The sequence below is a fragment of the Panulirus ornatus genome, chromosome 43, assembly GCF_036320965.1.
Source record: "Panulirus ornatus isolate Po-2019 chromosome 43, ASM3632096v1, whole genome shotgun sequence".
Classification (NCBI taxonomy): domain Eukaryota; kingdom Metazoa; phylum Arthropoda; class Malacostraca; order Decapoda; family Palinuridae; genus Panulirus; species Panulirus ornatus.
In genome coordinates, this window is record NC_092266.1 from 19,577,004 (window position 1) to 19,601,609 (window position 24,606).

Here is a 24,606-nt window from a genome sequence, read left to right on the forward strand (position 1 = left end):
TACAGCAGTTACCAATATAGAGAACTTATTCCTTCCTTACTTGCAGAATTGTAGAAAAAGTTAGCAACATGCCTCATCTTTTTCTGGCCTTTAATCTTAGATCAAGGAGAGAAACACAATATGGCTCATTCAGTACATTCACTAAATCTTGTGGGAGTGTATGCAGCACGGAAGTGATTTCTTTCCCCAGGACCATTCAGCACTTATACAGCTTTTTAAAATTAGGGTCTATTAATAGGTGTGAAGTGCAGACCTCACTTACATTGCATTAATTTTGTTATGCCAGAGCTTCAGTCTTAGGCATAAGTATGCAGTAAGACTAGTTTTAAATTAAATATGAAAAGGACAAATGAGAAAAGGAAATGTTTTATAAAGTTTATTGGAAGTGGAAAATTTGCCTTTTTAAAACCAAGTAATAGTTGTTAAGAAAGACTTGAGGGGATAGTGAGTTCCAAAGCTTCAAGATGTATGGGAAGAAACAGATATCACATCACAGTGGCACATCCTTGAATTTCTAATGGTCACATAGTAATCATGTGATACGGAAGATTGCCAAATATTACGGGGTCTTACTCAAGCAGTCAGCTTTTGGAAGTGCAAAAGGGAAAGTACCCCACCAATACATGGCAAGTGGGTAAAGTTGAGGTTATAATGAGAATTCAGTTGGACTGTTTAGACTCCACTCTGTTTAGTAAGTACTGGTAAGTTAAGCTACATCTTTCAGAAACAGAAACAAATATAATACCTACATTGTGGTGTAAAGCAAGTTGGACAGATTGCAATGACGGACTGGATTTTATAAGAAGGAGTGCTTAAGACTCCACTTTTTCCAGTATATTCTGGTCTTTAGAGTTAGAACTTTCCCAGGTGGTAGAGCGGTACTCCATAAAAGGATGGATTTATCTTTTGCATAATTGGGGGTACTGTTCAGAAGAAAAGAATTCATGATTTGTTTTCATGGAAAACTTAACTATTTGTGTAATGTAAGGTTTTCAAGATTTAAATGTTATACCAAGAATGTTCATTGTTTTGTGTGTGGTAACTACTATACTAATCCATCAAAAGATATAAGAAAGTTGTGGGATGATTTAGAAAGAGAGCTGTGGAGAAATTGGAGCTATTAAACTTTACCAGAATGCATGTAACCCATAAGGATATCATGTCAAAGTCTTTAATTAATTATTGTGTTAAGATGCAGATCAAGAGGGGATGGGAAAAATTTGAGAGAAATGGAGGAATGTTAAGTTTTCAGCATATGAGTACATTGTGTTGAAGAAAATGATATGGAATCATTGGTAAAAAGGAAGGAAAATGTAGGAGAGCAGAATCCTGAGGGACTCTTCTGTTAAGAAAAGATGGAAGGGTTGATCCATCAACAATGAGAGACATTGTCAAAAAGAAGAAGCTAGATATGAAGGAACAAAGAGAGGGAGGAAAGCCAAATGAGGGGAGCTTGGGAATGAGATGCCAGTGTTATACCATCAAAAGCTTTTGAATCATCAAAGTTCCTGAGCAGTGCCTTGATTGTTGTTGCTTTGTAGATGGTGCTTGTTCCATGTACTCTGTTGTATGTGATTTGCAGCAGATGAAGTTGATAAATTTAGGTTGATAGAAATGTGTAAGTTTCACATATGTCAGGGGTCAAAATGCTGACTAGATTTCTCTGGTGATGCAGACATTCTGTTTTGGGTAAGTCATTGTTCTAATTGAGTGATTTGTTGTATTTTTGTTGATGCTTGGTCAGAGTACTGTGATGTAGTTATAAGGGCCTCTGCATATGAAAGGACTTTCTTACTAATGTCTGCAGGCAATGGAAGGATTGGAGAGAGAACTTCTCCTTGGAAACCCCATTGTAGAACTTAAGCAGTTTGTAGGTGAATCCTCTCCAAGTGATTCTGGCTCAACAGACAGCTATGAAGTTAGCTAATAATTTTTGTCATTGTTGTGGAGGGTGGTGTCAGGTATCTCTTGTGTGGAGATGCATCACATGACACATTGTAAATGCTTTATTGATATCTATTGCCACTAATACCGTGTTGGAGGGGCACTGTGGTAGCGTGAAGTCACTGTGCAGTTTGTTAATGGAATAATTGATTCTAAAACCAAGCTATGTAACTGAGAATGGGATATTCTGTCTGATTCTGTTGTGGATTAGTTTTTGAGTTTGGATAATGGAAACAGTAGTGATAGAGGGCAGTAAGTGGAAAAGGTGTTGGGTGGTTTGGTGGGCTCCAGGATGTATACTGTAAGGCAAATTTCTAGATGACTGGGATTTTGTTGCATACCAAGAATTGTTAAAGGTACATGGGAGTGCTTGTGTTGTAGCTGGGTCAGTGTTTTATGTGAAAGTGTGACAAGTTGTCAGGATCTGTTGCTGTAGGGTTATTTAAAGTTTTATACTCATGTTTCTGATGTGGCTATCTCATTTTCATTCTGGGTATCATTTCTGAAAATATCAGGAAACAAAGCCTCATGCAGATTATTCCCGCAGAATGATTTACAAAATGATGTTTGCAGTAGCAACGTCTGAGAATTAAGTTACAAATTTGTAGAATAAAACAAAATTTTTGCAGTACCAGGGGAGGGGGTTGTCATTTCATGTATGGCAGGGTGGTGATGGGAATGAATAAAGGCAGCAAGTATGAATTATGTACATGTGTATATATGTATATGTCTATGTATATATGTGTATACGTTGAAATGTATAGGTATGTATATGTGCGTGTGTGGACGTGTATGTATGTACATGTGTATGTGGGTGGGTTGGGCCATTCTTTTGTCTGTTTCCTTGTGCTACCTCGCTAACGTGGGAGACAGCGACAAATTATAATAAAATATAAATACATATATATATATATTGGAAAGGATCACTACGTATATATGTGTGTGTATATGAGTAGATGGGCCACTCTTTGTCTGTTTCATGGTGCTACCTCACTGCTGAGGGAAACAGCAATCAAGTATAATAAAATAAAAAATTTACTAAATACATTATAACAGTCTTGTGCAAAGATACAGTGCCAAATAATATTTAACCAAATTTTTTTTTATTCAAACCTGGTACCTAATGTTAACATAATGTTTCAGTTAAATATAATTGAACATAATAATGGGATATTTCTTTTTATTTTACCAAACATATAACTATGACTTTCGTTTTGATACTCTACAAGAAGATGGTGGTATCATAGAATTTTCTATTCTAAAGGTTTCTATAATACTTCTCCATTCCTTTTTTGATAAGCTGATTATACACTGGTGGGAGATACCTCCAACTCGAGCTGTCATGTTAGTCTGTCTTGGTGTTATGACAGGGAGGCCATTCTCATCTGGAAAAGAGAAACTGATAAAGCTTTTAATTTCAGATAAATTTTTTTTCATCCACTCAGTGCAGTGTGGTTTCAGAAGTGGTAGAGGATGTGTGGATCAGGTGTTTGCTTTGAAGAATGTATGTGAGAAATACTTAGAAAAGCAAATTGATTTGTATGTAGCATTTATGGATCTGGAGAAGGCATATGATAGAGTTGATAGAGATGCTCTGTGGAAGGTATTAAGAATATATGGTGTGGGAGGAAAGTTGTTAGAAGCAGTGAAAAGTTTTTATCGAGGATGTAAGGCATGTGTACGTGTAGGAAGAGAGGAAAGTGATTGGTTCTCAGTGAATGTAGGTTTGCGGCAGGGGTGTGTGATGTCTCCATGGTTGTTTAATTTGTTTATGGCTGGGGTTGTTAGGGAGGTAAATGCAAGAGTTTTGGAAAGAGGGGCAAGTATGAAGTCTGTTGGGGATGAGAGAGCTTGGGAAGTGAGTCAGTTGTTGTTCGCTGATGATACAGCGCTGGTGGCTGATTCATGTGAGAAACTGCAGAAGCTGGTGACTGAGTTTGGAAAAGTGTGTGGAAGAAGAAAGTTAAGAGTAAATGTGAATAAGAGCAAGGTTATTAGGTACAGTAGGGTTGAGGGTCAAGTCAATTGGGAGGTGAGTTTGAATGGAGAAAAACTGGAGGAAGTGAAGTGTTTTAGATATCTGGGAGTGGATCTGGCAGCGGATGGAACCATGGAAGCGGAAGTGGATCATAGGGTGGGGGAGGGGGCGAAAATTCTGGGGGCCTTGAAGAATGTGTGGAAGTCAAGAACATTATCTCGGAAAGCAAAAATGGGTATGTTTGAAGGAATAGTGGTTCCAACAATGTTGTATGGTTGCGAGGCGTGGGCTATGGATAGAGTTGTGCGCAGGAGGATGGATGTGCTGGAAATGAGATGTTTGAGGACAATGTGTGGTGTGAGGTGGTTTGATCGAGTGAGTAACGTAAGGGTAAGAGAGATGTGTGGAAATAAAAAGAGCATGGTGGAGAGAGCAGAAGAGGGTGTTTTGAAGTGGTTTGGGCACATGGAGAGAATGAGTGAGGAAAGATTGACCAAGAGGATATATGTGTCGGAGGTGGAGGGAATGAGGTGAAGAGGGAGACCAAATTGGAGGTGGAAAGATGGAGTGAAAAAGATTTTGTGTGATCGGGGCCTGAACATGCAGGAGGGTGAAAGGAGGGCAAGGAATAGAGTGAATTGGAGCGATGTGGTATACCGGGGTTGACGTGCTGTCAGTGGATTGAATCAAGGCATGTGAAGCGTCTGGGGTAAACCATGGAAAGCTGTGTAGGTATGTATATTTGCGTGTGTGGACGTATGTATATACATGTGTATGGGGGGGGTGTTGGGCCATTTCTTTCGTCTGTTTCCTTGCGCTACCTCGCAAATGCGGGAGACAGCGACAAAGTATAATAAAAAAATAATATATATATATATATATATATATATATATATATATATATATATATATATATATATATATATATATATATATATATATATATTTTTTTATATACTCTGTCGCTGTCTCCCGCGTTTGCGAGGTAGCGCATATATATATATATATATATATATATTAAGAAAGGGGGTGACTGTATTGTTGACTGGTTGGTAAGGTTATTTAATGTATGTATGACTCATGGTGAGGTGCCTGAGGATTGGCGGAATGCGTGCGTAGTGCCATTGTACAAAGGCAAAGGGGATAAGAGTGAGTGCTCAAATTACAGAGGTATAAGTTTGTTGAGTATTCCTAGTAAATTATATGGGAGGGTATTGATTGAGAGGGTGAAGGCATGTACAGAGCATCAGATTGGGGAAGAGCAGTGCGGTTTCAGAAGTGGTAGAGGATGTGTGGATCAGGTGTTTGCTTTGAAGAATGTATGTGAGAAATACTTAGAAAAGCAAATGGATTTGTATGTAGCATTTATGGATCTGGAGAAGGCATATGATAGAGTTGATAGAGATGCTCTGTGGAAGGTATTAAGAATATATGGTGTGGGAGGCAAGTTGTTAGAAGCAGTGAAAAGTTTTTATCGAGGATGTAAGGCATGTGTACGTGTAGGAAGAGAGGAAAGTGATTGGTTCTCAGTGAATGTAGGTTTGCGGCAGGGGTGTGTGATGTCTCCATGGTTGTTTAATTTGTTTATGGATGGGGTTGTAAGGGAGGTAAATGCAAGAGTCCTGGAAAGAGGGGCAAGTATGAAGTCTGTTGGGGATGAGAGAGCTTGGGAAGTGAGTCAGTTGTTGTTCGCTGATGATACAGCGCTGGTGGCTGATTCATGTGAGAAACTGCAGAAGCTGGTGACTGAGTTTGGTAAAGTGTGTGGAAGAAGAAAGTTGAGAGTAAATGTGAATAAGAGCAAGGTTATTAGGTACAGTAGGGGTGAGGGTCAAGTCAATTGGGAGGTGAGTTTGAATGGAGAAAAACTGGAGGAAGTGAAGTGTTTTAGATATCTGGGAGTGGATCTGTCAGCGGATGGAACCATGGAAGCGGAAGTGGATCATAGGGTGGGGGAGGGGGCGAAAATTTTGGGAGCCTTGAAAAATGTGTGGAAGTCGAGAACATTATCTCGGAAAGCAAAAATGGGTATGTTTGAGGGAATAGTGGTTCCAACAATGTTGTATGGTTGCGAGGCGTGGGCTATGGATAGAGATGTGCGCAGGAGGATGGATGTGCTGGAAATGAGATGTTTGAGGACAATGTGTGGTGTGAGGTGGTTTGATCGAGTAAGTAACGTAAGGGTAAGAGAGATGTGTGGAAATAAAAAGAGCGTGGTTGAGAGAGCAGAAGAGGGTGTTTTGAAATGGTTTGGGCACATGGAGAGAATGAGTGAGGAGAGATTGACCAAGAGGATATATGTGTCGGAGGTGGAGGGAACGAGGAGAAGAGGGAGACCAAATTGGAGGTGGAAAGATGGAGTGAAAAAGATTTTGTGTGATCGGGGCCTGAACATGCAGGAGGGTGAAAGGAGGGCAAGGAATAGAGTGAATTGGAGTCGATGTGGTATACAGGGGTTGACGTGCTGTCAGTGGATTGAATCAAGGCATGTGAAGCGTCTGGGGTAAACCATGGAAAGCTGTGTAGGTATGTATATTTGCGTGTGTGGACGTATGTATGTACATGTGTATGGGGGGGGGTTGGGCCATTTCTTTCGTCTGTTTCCTTGCGCTACCTCGCAAACGCGGGAGACAGCGACAAAGTATAAAAAAAATATATATATTTAGTATATATATATTATTTTTTTTTATTTTTTTTTTATACTTGTCGCTGTTCGGTTGCGAGGTACGCAAAACAGACAAGAAATGCCCAACCCCCCCCTACCCTGTATATATTTTTTTTTTTTATATATACTGCCTGTCTCCGCTGGAGTACGCTATATATATATATATATATATATATATATTATAATTATATATAATATATTATCCCTGGGGATAGGGGATTAAGAATACTTCCCACGTATTCCCTGCGTGTCGTAAAGGGCGACTTAAAGGGGAGGGAGCGGGGGGCTGGAAATCCTCCCCTCTCGTTTTTTTTTTTTTTTTTTTTTTACCAAAAGAAGGAACAGAGGGGGCCAGGTGAGGATATTCCAAAAAAGGCCCAGTCCTCTGTTCTTAATGCTACCTCGCTAACGCGGGAAATGGCGAATAGTTTAAAAGAAAAAAAAAAAAATATATATATATATATATATATATATATATATATATATATATACACACATACGTATATCAACACATATTACATAATACTTACAAATGCACATACATATACAAATATGAGTAAGGGTATATTGGACACTGATGGTACAGTCAGCTGATTGTACTAACCTTCTGTTATAACAGCATACTGATCTCTTAAAAGAAAACTTGTGTGAAATAAATTTTCTGTTGTTAAGGAGTAACTGTTTGGATTAATAACAAATGAGAAGAAACAGACGGGTCGATTCCCACATTCTCTATGCCGTGTTTTGAGTATCTTGAATATCCGTGATACTTCTTCTGTTTGTCTTTCTTCTCCAACAACTGAAGCCATCATCTGTGAGAAATAAATACATGTTATCAGTTCCATTAAACTGATGTTCAAAAGCATAATTTTCTTCATAAGATCGAGTTTATGGAAACAAACTTCTAATCAGTTTGCTTCAGTTCAAGTAATTTATCCCTCATTATGATGATTTTGGGTTAGAGAAGTTAAATGTACTTGTATTCCTTATAGGTGGGTAGCAGTTGGTAGGCAGCCACTGACCAGGGAGGTATATTACCGATAGTACCCACTTAGGTATAAGGAGGGTTAGTGATGGCTGTGTAGTGAGCCAGTGCTTTAGCTTTTGTCAAGTTGCACTCCTCTGACCCAGGTAGCTGTCTTTTCTTTCTGCCTTGCCCACACATGGAGTGCTGGCATTTTGTCAACAAACATACAATCTCTTTGTGTCACAACATCTAATTCACACAGCTCATTCTTCATAACTCTAGATTTTCCTGTGGTGAGCAATATGCAAAATGGTAGGAGCAACAGATAGAAGTAGATAGTAGGAACATGAGGCACAAGCATTCGACAGAAATACTGAGTAGAAGTAGTAGGTTAGAACGCGGCAGGAACATTAGGCAGAAGTAGTCACTAAGAACATTAAATAGCAGCCTCTGAAAACAATGCATTAGAGTTGCCAGGTCATAGTTATTGGGAAAAACATGTCTTGGGAATTAACAATTTGAGGACAAAATGTGGTGTGAGGTTGTATGAGTAAGTAATAAAAGAGAAAGGTGTGGTAATAAAAAGAGTATGATTGAGAGACCTGAAGAGATTGTGCTGAAATGGTTTGGATATAGGGAGAGAATGAGTGCTGAGAGGTTGTGTCAGAAGTGGAGGGGACAAGGAGACCGGGGAGACCAAACTAGGATTGATGGAGTAAAAAAAATGAGATTTATTAGGGCCTGAACACGCAAAAAGGTGATAGGGGTACATTGTATAGAATGAATCAGAAGGATGTGGTATATGGAGGGTGATGTGCTGACAATGTACATAATCATGGCATGTGAAGTGGCTAGGGGAAACCCGTGGTAAGGTCTTTGGGGCCATGTTGTGGATTCGAGACTGTGGCTTCAATGTATTGCATATGACAGCTATAGAATGGATGTGAAGAAATGTACTAATGGGCCACTGTTGGGATAAAGCCAGCATCTCTGGACCTGATATCTATAGCTCTAGTGCCCAGAACCTTTCAATCAGTTTCTAAATATTCTTGTAACATCTTCCAAAATGAGTAGTAAAATGAATTTATACTTCCCTCTATATAGATATTGTAATCAAATCTAAACACACAGTAAGAAAATAAACTCTACCTCTTTTGGCTCTACTTGTTGAATGGTTTCACTGTCTTTCCCTGCTTTTTTTACTCTTGGTGCAGGTTTGGGGCGCTGCCACTCGATTGCTCCATAAAGAGGCTCAATGCCAATAGCTCTTTTGTAGAGTGGTGACACATCTTTACCAAATCTGTCAATATTCATTTACAGTTAATGATTAAATTAATTTTTCAATATTGGATATGAAAATATCAAATGTTATACCACATAAGATTCACTCCCAACACTGCAAATATCAGCAAATGGGACATAAATATGTAAGTGCCCATAAAATACTTGCCAACACCAGCTTTGGACAGGATCATTCAACAACTCGTTCATTCTACCAAAAACTTATTAACATTAGCATCACTAGAGTATTTTGAAAGTATAAGCATACAAACTCCTAAAAAATTAGTGGGAAAATTCAAATACTAACCTTTGCCAATGAGGATGATCAGTATTGTGATCCCCTTCATCATCATGAGTCATAAAATTCATCTGAAATAATATAATGTTCATAATTTTTCGATCCTCCTCCTCCTCCAACAAAAAAAGGATTTTCTCACATTCCAAAGAGGTGAACAAACCCTAAAACTTGCTCCTTTCATACACTTAAGGGAAATATGTATTTTTATTCTTTCATAAACATTACATATGCATTACTTTAGCTTACCAACTTTTGAGCATATTCTTTTGGCCTGAACACATTTAGGTTTGACTGAGCTGACTCTATATTCAGCTTGGCTAATGATCCACAGGTCTTCAAAAACTGGGCATCCATTGCAGCTTCTCTGGGTCGTTTAACTGCAAAGCACATGGTTCTGTCAGGATACTCAGTAAATAGACTCCTATGACTATGGTATGTATGAGAATGGTTTATAATGAGGCTTGACTAAAGTAGGAGATAGAGTTTGGGAAAATGTTTGGAGAGTGACTGAAAACAAAAGTAAATTACTGTAATGAGGTGCAGCAGAAAGAGGAAATAAGATAGTATGAGAGTAAGTCTGAATGGGTAGAACCTGCAGGGATATGAAATTTTTCTAAATACTTGCAAGTGGACTTGGCAGATGGATCCATGTAGGGGTGAAATGAGTCAATGGGAAGGAAAAAAGGCTAAGAACCTAAATGCATTGACAAATGTATAGGAGAAGAGGAGAGGTCAGCGTATGTTTCAAGGTGTAGTAGTCCCAGTAGTTTTGTTAAGAGTGTGTTTGGAGCTAAATGCAAGACTGGAAGAGTGTGGAATATTAGAAAATGCCTGGAATAAGTCAACTCTATAAGGAGGGATGGGATAGTATAAGAGAGAGGTATGCAGTAAGATTGAGAAAGCTGAACAGGATGTGCTGAAATGTGTTCAGACATGTGAAAAGGATAACTGAAGAAAGACTGATCAAGAATTATGAAAAGGAAAGGATAATATCTACCTACTTCCTACAGGTGCCTATGATGTGATTCAGCAATTTTAGCAAGGCTAGTGTGCTAGCTCACAATGTCCCTTGCTTAATGAGACAGACTTTTCCTCTTTGCTGCTCCAGTTGTCTATTCTGAGTTTATTTGGGACAGATTTTAACACATGTCAAGTTTTAATTGTTTCTGTAGTTCTCTACATGTTTCTACATTTGCTGATAAATTAAACAGCTGTTTGAGCTTCTTTCAAGGGCATTTATTTTTGTCTGATGTATTTATCTGGGAGAATGTAACGTTTTTGGAAGGAGATATATAATGTGAGGAGAACAAGAGGAGGAGGTCCTTGTGGACCTGGAGAAGCATATGATAGGGTTGATAAAGATGCTCTGTGGAAGGTTTTGCAAGCATGTGGTGTGGGAGGAAAGCTGCTAGAAGCAGTGTGTTTTTATCAAGGAAGTAAATAAAGTGTGATGTGGGAGGAGAGCTTCTAGAAACTGTGGAAATTTTTTTAAAAGAGAAAGGCATGTGTGCATGTAAGAAGAGAGCAGGTCGAATGATTCCAGGTAAAAGGGGTTCCACAGTAAGGGTGTGTGATACCACCATGGCTGTTTACTGTTTATATAGATGGGGTGACAAAGAAGGTAAATGAAAAGGTCTTGGAGAGATGGATATGTCTGCTGTGTGTTGGGGGTTGGGGGAGCCAGTTGCCATTTGCTAATGACACAGCTGTGGTGATAGACAGGAGTGTGTTTGTGTGTCTGAGTTTGGGAATGTGTGAAAGGAAAAAAGCTTACAGTTACTATAAATAAAGGGGTTTACAGCTTAACAGGAGAGAGAGGCAAGCTGGTTGAGTATGAGTTTGGCTGGAGAGAACCTGGAAAAAGTGAAGTGTTTCTGATACTTATAGGATGGAAGGAACCATGGAAGCTGAAGTATGCCATGGGATGGATGGATGGATGGATTGGGGGGGGGGGGTCGTCTAAGATTATGGGTGCACTGAGGAGTAAGTGAAAACAGAGGTCACTCTATGAGACAGCAAAGATGGGTGTATATGAAGGCATAATAATCCCAGTGTTATTAATTGGATGTGAGGGACTGACCCAAGATGATAATCCCAGTGTTGTTGCATGGATATGAGGGCTGGGCCTACGATCAAAAAGTATGGGAGTGTGGACGTGTTGGAAACAAAGAGTTTGGGAACAGAAGTGGTGTAAGGAGGACTGATCACATATGAAACTGACAAGGTAAGAGAGAGGTGTTAGAGAAGAATTTGGTTGAGACAACTAAGGCAGGTGTACTGAAATGGCTTGGACACATGGAGAGGATGTGTTAAGAGAGGCAGACTAGGGGATATATGTATCATAAGGGGGATGGTCAAAGAAGAGACTGAACAGAGATGAAAGGATGGAGTAAAAGATGCTTTGAGGGGCTGGGGCCAATAATGCAGGAGGGCGTAGGGCATACATTGGACAGAGCAGATTGGAGTTATGTGAAACACTGGAAGTGATATTCTGTCAGTGGGCTGAACCAGGGTATGTGAAGTAGTTAAGGTAACCATGGAACAATAAGTACAGCGTGGCTGTAGAAATGGAAACTCCGGTTTACATGCATTTTATGAGACTGCTAATGTGTGGGTGCAAGCAAATGGGGTTGTTTTTTGTCTGGTCCTGCTGCTACCTTGCAGAAATAATAAACAAGACCCAGAGGTTAAAGACTGAATCAGGGAGAATTGCCCTGAATGTTGTAGAAAAGGAAAAAACTCACATAAGAGAATGAATTTGGGTCTAATTTGTCTTGAGTTGTTCATGATGGAAGAAGGGAATTGGCATCAATAGTGTACATGAAATACTAATTGATAGGTCTTCCAACAGTACATGCAGCAATGGGTAAAATTATTTAAGGAAAGAAGTGTAAAATTGTGCTGAAAGTCACTGCAGTGATCCAAAATAATTTCTAATAATAACAATACACGAACAATCAGGATGGTGAGGAAAGAATGCGATAACATTGGCTGAGTCACCAATAGCTGTTTCCCAACTCCCTACTCAACTATTTACACTCCAGGATAGTTAAATGCCCCAGACCACATACTGTACAATTGCACTCAACTGACAAAGAGGTCCTGAACTTTATACAGCACATCAGCACTCAGTGGGTTAATGCTGCTGACACAGGCAGTCAAGCTAATTGAAGAATTTTCAACATACATTATTTTCCTCGAGTGAAAAAGATTAATTTCACAGAATGAAACAATTACCTTAGTCGATGTTCTTGAACACTTGTGCACCTCCTCATGTTATAAGTATATAATTATTTTAATTATAATTATCATAAGACCACTTTCTAAGAAAAAGACTTGGTGCTACTGAGGACCTTTGTAAAAGTTTCTCCTGCTCATTGTAACACTATTTCCAGTAGTAGGGAAATGCAGACTTCTTCAGAAAGAGAAGTTCTTTGATGATACTGTACTCTCAATGATACAGCCTTGCCAAAGGTGACTTTTCACTTGCGGTGTAACCCTGAGCAGGTGGAGTCCAGTAGCACCTGTAATTGTATATAACAAAAAAAAACAAATAATGACCTTCAATAAAAACCTTATCTGCCTCATGCACCATATCGTAAAGAATCGTTGTGTCAAGTCCAGCTTCTCCTGCCCCATCAGCTTTCTCCTGGGCTGTGTCCATAAGATCACGATATGTTTCTCGTATATGCTTGTAGTCTTTATCAGATAACTTTACCTGTACGAAAGCATATACATCATTAGTACACAAAACAAGCAGGTCTGTTGGTCTGCGTGAATATACAGAACAAAGTTCAGTATTTGCTAAAAAAAAAAAAAGGGGGGGCCATGATTTCTAAAAGTAAAATAAGTCTCAAAAAATCTATGGTGGGTGAACAAATGCAGATAAGAGACAAATAAAGACATACATACATTCAAAATATCTACCTTTGAGTAACTACAACAAAATTTTTGCCTGAGGCAGGACTAACACATCACACTCATCATCACATATCTTGCTTGTTTAGTTGCTTTCGGATGCCACAAACTCTGTGCCGTTTGCAGAGTTTATTCAATATGTTTTAAACCCAGAGTCCAGAGTCTCATGATATATAACTTTCAGCATTTTTCTTTACTTTGTCATGAGATTCTTGAATGTAGCACACTGATCTTGGTGGATGCCCCAAGGCCATAACAATATCCAGTTTGAAGTATCTAAGCACTACCTATAAACCCCAAATGTTATGAAGAAGTAAAAAATTACCCTAAAACTATCCTTAGGCCTAGTATGAAGGCAATATTTCTCTTAATAAAGATGGAAAACTGGATAAAAAGATATAAAAGTGTGAATACACTGAAGATAGTTTAAGGAAGGTTACAAGGGTCAGAGATGTCTATTAGCAGTTTTGAGGGTTCAGTTTAAAGAAGGTTACAAGGTCAGGGATGTCTATTGGTACTTTTGAGGGTTCATCAAGCATTCAGTTCACACTACCTACCTTTGTGGATGAGAGTGAATTAAGAAGAAAAAACCTACCATAGTGTATGCCAGTGAATTATAAAAAAAAAAAAAAAAAAAAATGAAACCTTAAAATTCTAAAAGGGAGTTTGAAGAGTGGATGCAATGACATAAACGAACTTTATAGTCTTCATAAAAAAGAATAATAGAGAACTGTGAGGGTTTAAGCATGTAAAAAGTATGTTTAATAAAAGGAGGCAAAAAGGATGAAACATAAAAGGACAGGCTGAGAAGATTACAAGCAAGAAAATGGAACTTTGCAAAAGAATATTTGCATGTAGTAAAGTGAAACAACCTGCCCTGAATGACAATATCAGAGTTATATACAAACATGAAAAATAAAGGAGAAATGTGAAATAAATGAGCAGTAAAGTAAAACATCCAAAGTAAACAAGTGATAAGTAGTTTTGAAAAAATAAAGAAATAAAAGAAGCATGAAATATGACCACTGGCAGAAAAAAATCTAATTCCTATAAGCATGGAAAAAGTCTTATACAGAGAATAAATTAAAATGTTGTTAAAGGATGAAAAACCACTTTATGAGACAAAACTCTATGAGCATCTGACAGCACTTGCTTGATGTATATCCATGGGGATTCACCCTTTTCTCAACAACCCTAAAATGTATATATGATATATGGCAGATGTTTAATCAGAGAATTCAGCAACTGAACGGCTGTCCATCAAGGTCTCTGACATCGAGGTGGGAAAGTGAGATGGGACTAGGTCACCTGTTCTCTCTGAAATTAAGAGAGGATTAAAAAATATACACTAGGCTCTTTGTCTGGTAGAGAAATGATTTTTTTTAACATTTCAAAACCTATTTTTCTCAAATCAACAGAGCCTTATGAAAGTCTGGGAACATGCCTATATGGAGACTAAAACCTTTAGGAACCAAAACTCAAGAGGACCTGCTCTTAATGAATATTGCTGCTGATTCCGATTCATGCTCTTCTGACAAAGGCATACTCAAAGATCAAATAGATCTAAATACTAGTATCACTGAACAAAAATATTTTTTGAATGCCAAAGACCCTTTTACTAATTTATCATGTTTGTGCAAAGTAGAACCAACTTCCTGATTGAACCAGGAGTATACCATGATGATAAAGGCTTAAAGGGGCCTTTGAATAACAAACAAAGTAATTTCCTGAGACCAAGAAATTCTTCAAGTCTTGACTGAACATAAAAGATAATATCAAAGATAATGTCCATTCAGAAGAAATTTTTCCAGTGAAGTTTTAAAATGAGAGGTTCATATTTATAAACACCATTTTGAAACTGCAGCCTTAGATTTGAATTGATCTTGCCTAAAAATGCCTAAAAATGATGAAACTTTAAATTCAGTTGATTTGAAACACATAATCTAAAGAATTAAACTAACTCTTCCTGACACTTGAGTTATAAGGAACAAAGTTTTCATATAGACATTTCAAGACAATAATGTCCATGTTAAAGGAAGGTAAAAGATATAGTACCTTCTTAACTTCAAAATTGGTTAAAATGAAGAAGTTAAATGTTTCTTTTTGATAAAAGATCCCAATCTACACATATGGCTCCAATAAAGGAACTTCATTTAAGGTTGTGATTCAGCCATCATTCTTAACACAACCAAGAGAAAACATGTATGTAATGATAAAGTAAAACAGATACTTCAGAATCTCTATGCCAGATGATTATCAAACTGCCTGGTATTGCATGTGCATATTAAGATAAACATTATGTAAAAGATCATCTTTTACAAGTTCTCTCAACATTCTTGACTAAAAATATCCAGATTTGATGTTAGAACCCTTTTTGATGCTTCTGAATCTCAGTTATCTCTACATTGGTAATGTTTATTTTTTGCACGGAAAGTAGGTATCATTTTTTATTATTTTTTGCAAGGAGACTAGATATCAACAGTAACTTCTTACATCAGGGTTCCTTTACCCACTTCTGGGCTGAGTCACTTAATCTTGAAACACAGTCAATATATCTTCTCATTTATCTTTACAGTAGGAAAAATATTTTTGAGTCTCATAATTTTCAAAAACAAGTACTCACTCTTAGACAGATGATCCACTTAAAAGCAAGCAATTTCAGTATCATATTGGCCAATGTAGCCCTTGATTTTGAAAAAGTTTGCCCAAATAATAAAAATCCTATATAGGAAAAAATGGTTGAATAAATTATTCCTTTGATGCTGCTAAGGTAAACTTATGGTGTCATCATCAATGGAAGAAACTTCAAGGAACTTCCACTGTGTTCATTTTTATTTCTTTTCATAATCTGATTATTTACAATACATAATCTAAGTTCAGTCTTAAATAAAAAGGAAAAATGGCAAAATAAGAATAAAAAGTAGTAGTTAGGCTAATCTCGCAAAAAATAAACATTACCAATGTAGAGATAGCTGATAATGATGTTGGCCTAAACAGTTCTAATGATGCAAAAAATGTACCATTATAGGCCAACATGTAACTGGTGTGCAAACTGAAGGCCAGCAAGAAAAGTGGAGACACCTTAAAACAAATTCAAGAAGCATCCAAACAGTACTAATGAGCAAGTTAAAATGAATCTAGATGAGAAGTTGCTTGGTCCCAACTCATCCACACATTGTCTTAATGGGGTGCTGTATTGGGTGGGTGACTCCTATGGACTAACATCAACTACCTCAAGTTTCATGGTGATTACAGTGGGGTGAATAATTACAGCAATACAGTACCTCATTTTGGGTGCAAAACTAGTCTGAACCCATTGAGCAAGTGCTTTCAGATGCTCACAAGGGTATGTCCATGAGATAATATGCAGGCAGTTTCATATTCACTATGAAAATGGTTTATATTGAGCAATATTTGATATGCAGAAAGTAATAAAACTATTTATTTATCTATTATAATTTACCTAATATTATTACCTACATATTCACTCAAAATTTCACTGGATGTGGTGGAATCCGATCCCAACGTAACCTGTCAAAAAGATTATTCAAATTACCAGATTACACATATTACAGTTCTTACTTTTATTCTTATTACTATTATTATTATTATATGACACTATAGCCCCTTTAACAAGTTCTTGCATCCCTGAGACAGCATTCTATGCAAGTGGGAAATGAGAGACTAATTTGTAGTGAAAAGGTCCTCAATGAGACTACAACCTGTCAACTGAATCAACCTCAATGATTACTCAAAATCTTTTTCACTTCACCCTTCCACCTCCAATTTGATCTCCCGTTTCTCCTTGTTCTCTCCACCTCTGACACATATATCCTATGTCAACCTTTCCTCACTCATTCGTTCCATATGTCTAGACTGTTTTTAACACACCCTCTTTTGCTCTCTCAACCACACTTTTCTTATCACCACCACAATCTCTCTTTTTTTTATTACTCGATCAAACTACCTTACACCACAAATTGTCCTCAAACATTTCATGTGTACATGTGTATATGTTGATATGTAAATGTATATGTGTGTGTATGGGTATTTATATATATGTGTGTATATATGCACTACCTTCACCCAGTCCCGCCAACACCCCGCCACACATAAAATGGCACCCCCCTTCCCCTGTGTACGTGCAAGGTAGCACTAAGAAAAGACAACAAAGGCCACATTCGTTCACACTCAGTCTTTAGCTGTCATGTGTATGCACCGAAACCACAACTCCCTTTCCACATCCAGGCCCCACAAAACTTTCCATGGTTTACCCCAGATGCTTCACAAGACAAGTCTGAACTGCCAAAACAATCTCTGCTCCCATCCTTTATACTGAAAGAAAACAAATTATTCTGGGCCTTTGCTGCTCCTGATAACTAACTCTTGCTTGTGATGGAGGCACAGAACTGAGTTCTTCCTCTGTAACAGAAGCAGTGACTTCATCATTTGCAAGAGTTCTGTTAATTACATTGTTGAGAGCACAGCTAAAACATCATTATGCAGTTTGTCTTCAATGCTGCTAAGGGCTAATGTTCTTGCTTGCATCTCAACCAGTTTTCTCTTTATCTTGTCTTTACCAACATAAGCATGAGATCTATGGACTTTTTTTTTCACATATTTCCTAGTTCAATATTTTTCTACATAGGATATGTTACTTTCTGAATATTAGTTGCATGTCTTGCAACCCAGAGAAAAACTCAATCTCCATGACCCATTTACTATTAAAAGGGATGTACTTATCACTTTACCATCACCTCAGTTCTGAAATGCAAATTACAATTAGCAATGTAATGGACATTACAGAATATCCCTTGTACTGAAGTACTAGTAAAAAGGGAGTGTTTGCCAAGGTGATCAAAGAAGTAACACTCTAAGCTACCTTGAATTTCTTGTGTGTTGATTTTATTGTATTAGGTCAGTTTAATATCTTAGTACTCCAAAAGCTCTCCATACCCATGAGAACTTGCATTTTAGTATAATGTGTGATCCTGACATTTACTTATACCAAAAACAGCAGTGGGCCCAATACTAACCTCTATAGCAAACTACTGGCAACCCTAGTACCATTTTAAGAACACCCCTCAAACCTGTATCCTTTGCTCCACTAAGGTAATTTATCTTATAAACAACAATTACATTATACCTGCCTGTCGATCTAGAGATAAAACATATAGTCTCTGGGGCTTGCCTTTGGATGATAGGCACTGGATTTGGTACATGAGATCCAGAGTTGTTGAGTACAAACGAGCCCTTTATTTATTTACTCCTGATGCAACTTAAGTTTACTAAGGCCAGAAAGGCAACTAGGTAAGATAAATAATTTATTCATTCCTACTTTACAGTAAATTGTAATAAAAACTGAGCAAACAAAAAAATATTTACAGTTTTACAGAAGGAATAGTGGTTCCAACAATGTTGTATGGTTGCGAGGCATGGGCTATGGATAGAGTTGTGCGCAGGAGGGTGGATGTGCTAGAAATGAGATGTTTGAGGACAATATGTGGTGTGAGGTGGTTTGATCGAGTAAGTAATGTAAGGGTAAGAGAGATGTGTGGCAATAAAAAGAGCGTGGTTGAGAGAGAAGAGGGTGTTTTGAAATGGTTTGGGCACATGGAGAGGATAAGTGAGGAAAGATTGACCAAGAGGATATATGTGTCGGAGGTGGAGGGAACGAGGGGAAGTGGGAGACCAAATTGGAGGTGGAAAGATGGAGTGAAAAAGATTTTGAGTGATCGGGGCCTGAACATGCTGGAGGGTGAAAGGTGGGCAAGGAATAGAGTGAATTGGATCGATGTGGTATACCAGGGTCGACGTGCTGTCAATGGACTGAATCGGGGCATGTGAAGCATCTGGGGTAAACCATGGAAAGTTCTGTGGAACCTGGATGTGGAAAGGGAGCTGTGGTTTCGGGCATTATTACATGACAGCTAGAGACTGAGTGTGAACGAATGGGGCCTTTGTTGTCTTTTCCTAGCACTACCTCGCACACATGAGGGGAGAGGGGGATGTTATTCCATGTGTGGCGAGGTGGCGATGGGAATAAATAAAGGCAGACTATGAATTATGTACATGTGTATATATGTATATGTCTGTGTGTGTATATATATGTGTACAATGAGATGTATAGGTATGTATATTTGCATGTGTGGACGTGTATGTATATACATGTGTATGGGGGTGGGTTGGGCCATTTCTTTCGTCTGTTTCCTCACGCTACCTTGCAAACACGGGAGACAGCGACAAAGCATAATAATAATAATAATAATAATAATAATAATAATAATAATAATAATAATAGTTTCATAGAAATGTACATGATAAAATTTGGGCTTCTACTATGCAAAGTTAAGCTTACTATTACTCCTTTTGAGAAATAAAACAAAAATTCCCATTTATAAAGGGCAACCTACTGCATCATCCTGGTGGACTTCATTTTGGCCCTGGCATCTGTCATTTGCCTTCTGGGGGACAAAAAAAAAATCCTGTCAGTCAGTAATTAAACTAAACTTTCTTCATTACAAGTAATCTAGATCACTATTTTCAAATGTCTAACACAACTAATAAAACCATCCATGGGATGTAAAACAAACTTTTAAACAGACTTTTTCATTTACTACCTCATAATTTTACACTATAGTTACTTTAGGCATTTTCTCATTTAAAAATAGGAAACAATAACTTACTCATACTGACAGTTTAACTTTGTTCTAAAGCCAAATGCATTTTTTTCAAGACTACATTTCTATGCAAAGTGACTGAAATATGTGCCAACATTCTACTCCTGGTCAGAGATTCCTAAAATTATACAAGTATATAATTAGTTATTCCTATATAATTATATATATAATTATATATTCCTATATAATTATATAATTATAACATACAGTGTATTAGTGTATTATGTTAATACATACCATAGATCTCACAACCCAAGGCCCTCTTTCATGTGGCTCTTGCAGCACTCCGGAAGTCAGCCATGCCTACTGACTTGCACCACATGAGGACTTTTGTCTTATGAGGCAGTTGTGAGAATGTGTGAAAGAGTGTAAGGAAGTGAGCTCCACACCGATGTGGGTAAAAACGAAAATAGATAATTAGTTGTGGAATCATTAGTGCTTATGCACCTGAACATGAAAGGCATGACAGAAAGAGGTGAATGTTTTGGAAGCAGCTGAGTGTGTTAGCAGGTTTGATGCAGGAGACCGGGTACAAATAATAAGTGATTTAAATGCAAAAGTGAGTAATGGGGAGATTGTAAAGATATAAGATATTCAATGTATGTATGGATCGTGGTGAAGTGCCTGAGGATTGGCAGGATGCATGTATAGTGCCATTGTACAAAGGCAAAGTGGATAAAGGTGAGTGTTCAAATTACAGAGGCACAAGTTAGTTGAGTATTCCAGGGAAATTGTATGGGAGGGTACAAACTGAAAGGGTGAAGGCATGTACAGAACATCAGACTGGGGAGGAGCAGTGTGGTTTCAGAAGTGGTAGAGGATGTGTGGTTCAGGTGTTTGCTTTGAAGAATGTGTGTAAGAAATACTTAGAAAAACATATGAATTTGTATGTAGCATTTATGGATCTAGAGAAGGCATATGATTGGGTTGATAGAGATGCTTTGTGGAAAGTCTTAAGAGTATATGGTGTGGGAGGTAAGCTGCTAGAACCAGAGAAGAGTTTCTATCAAGGATGTAAGGCATGTGTACGGGTAGGAAAAGAGGAGAGGAAACAGGCAAAGAGTGGTCCATCCACTCATATATCTATATACATATATGAGTGGATGGGCCATTCCTAGTGTTTCCTGGCACTATCCCCCTGAAGCAGGAGATGGTGATAAAGTATAATAAAAATAAATAAATAAAAAATATATATAATATACATAGTATTAGTATCATAATTAGTATCTGAGGTGAGTAACTGATAACTATGTGAAGAATCTCAACAGACTGTTCTTAAACCTACAGCTTTCCCACTCTTCAAACATTCTTTTGTCAAACAATACCAGTCAGTAAGGGAAATCACCTGCTTTAGTCTGGCTTCTTTACCCATCATACTGGCACCTATCTGCTTTTCTGAAAATAAAGATTCATGGAATCAGAGACAACATAAGGTTTTGCATTAACATTTTATTCGGATACTTCTTTATATTATTTTACTAACAATTGAGGCACTTGCACAACCAAATTTTCATCTATCTATTGCATTTCATTCCATTACCACTTACAAAGGAAATTCCTCTGAAAATACCCACATCTCAAGCTGAGACAGTCCAGCTTTACCTCAGTTAATGTAGGTTCCACTGATTTAGATGAAACTTTGTCCATAAGGTCACCAATACCATCATTTGCCTCTTCTGAAGCCTGCTTGTGAAGCAGCCAGAGGAAAAAATGAAAAGGCCAAAGGGACAGCTTGAAATTGGATGAGAGAATGTCATCTGTATTCATCTGTTCCTGGTAATGTTTCACTAATATGGGAAATATCATATAAGTATGAAAAAAAGTTAAGAGTAAATGTGAATAAGAGCAAGGTAATTAGGTACAGTAGGGTTGAGGGTCAAGTCAATTGGGAGGTAAGTTTGAATGGAGAAAAACTGGAGGAAGTAAAGTGTTTTAGATATCTGGGAGTGGATCTGGCAGCGGATGGAACCATGGAAGCGGAAATGGATCATAGGGTGGGGGAGGGGGCGAAAATCCTGGGAGCCTTGAAGAATGTGTGGAAGTCGAGAACATTATCTCGTAAAGCAAAAATGGGTATGTTTGAAGGAATAGTGGTTCCAACAATGTTGTATGGTTGCGAGGTGTGGGCTATGGATAGAGTTGTGCGCAGGAGGATGGATGTGCTGGAAATGAGATGTTTGAGGACAATGTGTGGTGTGAGGTGGTTTGATCGAGTAAGCAACGTAAGGGTAAGAGAGATGTGTGGAAATAAAAAGAGCGTGGTTGAGAGAGCAGAAGAGGGTGTTTTGAAATGGTTTGGGCACATGGAGAGAATGAGTGAGGAAAGATTGATCAAGAGGATATATGTGTCGGAGGTGGAGGGAACGAGGAGAAGTGGGAGACCAAATTGGAGGTGGAAAGATGGAGTGAAAAAGATTTTGTGTGATCGAGGCCTGAACATGCATGAGGGTGAAAGGAGGGCAAGGAATAGAGTGAATTGGATCGATGTGGTATACCGGGGTTGACATGCTGTCAGTGGATTGAATCAGGGCATGTGAAGCGTCTGGAGTAAACCATGGAAAGCTGTGTAGGTATGTATATTTGCGTGTGTGGACGTATGTATATACATGTGTATGGGGGTGGGTTGGGCCATTTCTTTTGTCTGTTTCCTTGCGCCACCTCCAAACGCGGGAGACAGCGACAAAGCAAAAAAAAAAAAAAAAAAAAAAAAAAATGAAAAAAAATGAAAAAAATATATATATAAATATATAAAATGTAAAGTACTTTTGTATAATTTCATCGTCAGGACTGAGTACAGATAGAACCAGAGTATAATATACCAGCTGCCACTACGCAGGGCAGGCAAAAATCAATCATGAAACAGATGAAGGAATTAGGCACAGATCACCCTCAAAAACCTAACCTCTCAAGTTGCAAACTCAGGTTAATCTAAGTTTTGGGATGTAAATTTAAATTATTTTTCACATTTAATTTATATAAACCAACATTTTGATTCATATTAATATCTCTACCATGTTTGATCGAGACAATTCAACAATATTTCTACCCATTACTGAGTTATTGTATGCGATAACCTTCACACTGCACCAGTCAATCTGCTGACCAAAATCTTTAAGGTGGACAAATACTGCATTAGATTCTAATCATGTCTAACACCATTTTTATGTTGTTTATCCCTAACACTACGAATCTTACCATTAGACTCTTTATAAGGATATTGTACACACAACTCTTCTGAGCAGTTACAGTATTTCTGATAAGACTCTCCTCGACCATAGTATTATTATTGTTGAAGACACCAAAAGTTTTTAGCAAAACAGGAACACCGAGTTCTTACTACAGGGTAACACCAAATTTTTGTTTATATATGGTTCTTAAGGTTGAACATTGTAAAATGATTTTTAGGCAAGATTACAAGCTGAATCAGGGAAATGTATGGGATACTGTAATTTATAACCAATGTCACTGATATTGCAGAACTCATCATCAATGAATTCTGGACTACATATGAGAAATGTTCTAAGAAACATTGATGAAAACACAGAACGTTAGACTTTACTGTGATGTACAGAGCAGTAGTAAATATATTAGAGACATTTGTGGGTTTATGATATATGCTAAATTGTAGGTATTTCCATTCCTGTGAATATTAGGCTAAGAATGCTAATGTTCTGTCTCATTTCATGAGTGAATTTTATTTATCAAACAATTCAAACTAGTGCGAAATATTAATCTTTATCAATATGCCATAAACAAAAAAATACACTTGTATGCCAATTGATATTACGAAATAACGTCATACACTATCAGCCCTTTCAAAGTAATTTTCGTATGAAATGTTAAAAAATGAAGATACTGTGTGACGTCTTTCCTAGTGGCATCATTGGTGCAACTAGATTGATATTTTTTGTATGGAAGTGGCTATATTTCCAGTACCACAATGCATTTTCCCATGGACTCTTGATACTTAAGTAACGGTCGCGCAAGCGCATTGATAAAATTTTGGACCATGCATTCTTTTATCCCCGTAATGATAGTGTAGCCTTATGTGGATATGGTGTATATACGGCTTTGGGCTATTGTTACGTGTGTTCTAACCTAACCTTACCTAACCGATCGTGTTTTTGTTTGTGGTATATCTATAGTTACAACATAGGTTATAAACAGACTGCACTTTTCTGTAGTCGCATTGGACTGATTAGCTAGCCTTGAGCAACAACTAGGTGTGACACCAATTCGTCGGAGAAAATTGTATTTTTCTTAATGACTGAGGGAAGGAGGGCTACCAACCTTCCCTCTTCGGTATGTCCTTGTAATATGTTTATGAAAGTGAGGCATGTCCTTCCTAAGAATAAAATAAGAAACTCATAACAAGAAGTTTACCTGGAAATTATATAGGGCAGAGTAGCTCCACCAACTGTACGCAAACATCAAATTATCTTCATGTAAGTTACGACTGTGGCTTCCACTGTGCTTCTAAATGTTTGTTGTTGACGTGCAGTAGCTCGGAACAAAGTTATCCTACCGAAGGATTAGAGTTATCGTTTCATGAAAATAATTTATATTTGGATAAACTGATGTAGATCATCATTGTTGTTGATTCATTTGTATGATTGGTGTCGACTATAATCACCTACAAGAAAATTTTGTGTTTGCTTCTCTGCGATTTTTGAGCATCATCAGTTCTCTAAGGTACCAAATGCTTCTTTAACTAATTAACATTTTATTTTGTCATAACTGTTCACTAGAACATCGAAATATAGTTAATGAGTGGCACGGGAAGGATTACTGCCTGCTCAGAAGTGACTATGCGGTTTTAGGTGCCTTGGGCAAGGGTCAACTCGGGCCCCATAGAAGCTTAATTTTGATGTTATA

The 24,606-nt window shown here is 37.8% G+C and overlaps 1 protein-coding gene across 4 annotated transcripts; it reads right to left on the bottom strand.

Moving 5' to 3' along the window:
- Nucleotides 1–362: 362 nt before the first annotated feature.
- Nse4 (Non-SMC element 4) lies at nt 363–24,258 on the bottom strand. Of its 4 annotated transcripts, XM_071687167.1 has the most exons (10): nt 24,115–24,258; nt 21,077–21,126; nt 19,465–19,515; nt 16,532–16,582; nt 12,695–12,851; nt 9,380–9,510; nt 9,143–9,204; nt 8,704–8,854; nt 7,192–7,399; nt 363–3,329 (listed from the first exon to the last, which is right to left on the bottom strand). In XM_071687167.1, exons 2-10 carry the CDS (start codon nt 21,104–21,106, stop codon nt 3,145–3,147), a joined length of 1,026 nt encoding a protein of 341 aa, XP_071543268.1. In that variant the 5' UTR covers nt 21,107–21,126; nt 24,115–24,258; the 3' UTR covers nt 363–3,144. The 4 variants fall into 4 exon arrangements, with proteins under 4 accessions (XP_071543268.1, XP_071543269.1, XP_071543270.1 ...); XM_071687168.1 differs by lacking the exon at nt 16,532–16,582; XM_071687169.1 differs by lacking the exons at nt 21,077–21,126; nt 24,115–24,258 and having other exon boundaries at nt 16,515–16,582; nt 19,465–19,489.
- Between the last annotated feature and the right edge of the window lie 348 nt (nt 24,259–24,606).

Coding starts and splice junctions, on each gene's coding strand:
- Nse4 (XM_071687167.1), bottom strand. CDS start 21,106: ATGATGGGTAAAGAAGCCAGACTAAAGCAG. Junction 12,852..16,531: donor GTGAAATTTTGAGTGAATAT/GTAGGTAATAAT, acceptor GCTTTCGTACAG/GTAAAGTTATCTGATAAAGA. Junction 8,855..9,142: donor GATCATCCTCATTGGCAAAG/GTTAGTATTTGA, acceptor GAATATTGACAG/ATTTGGTAAAGATGTGTCAC.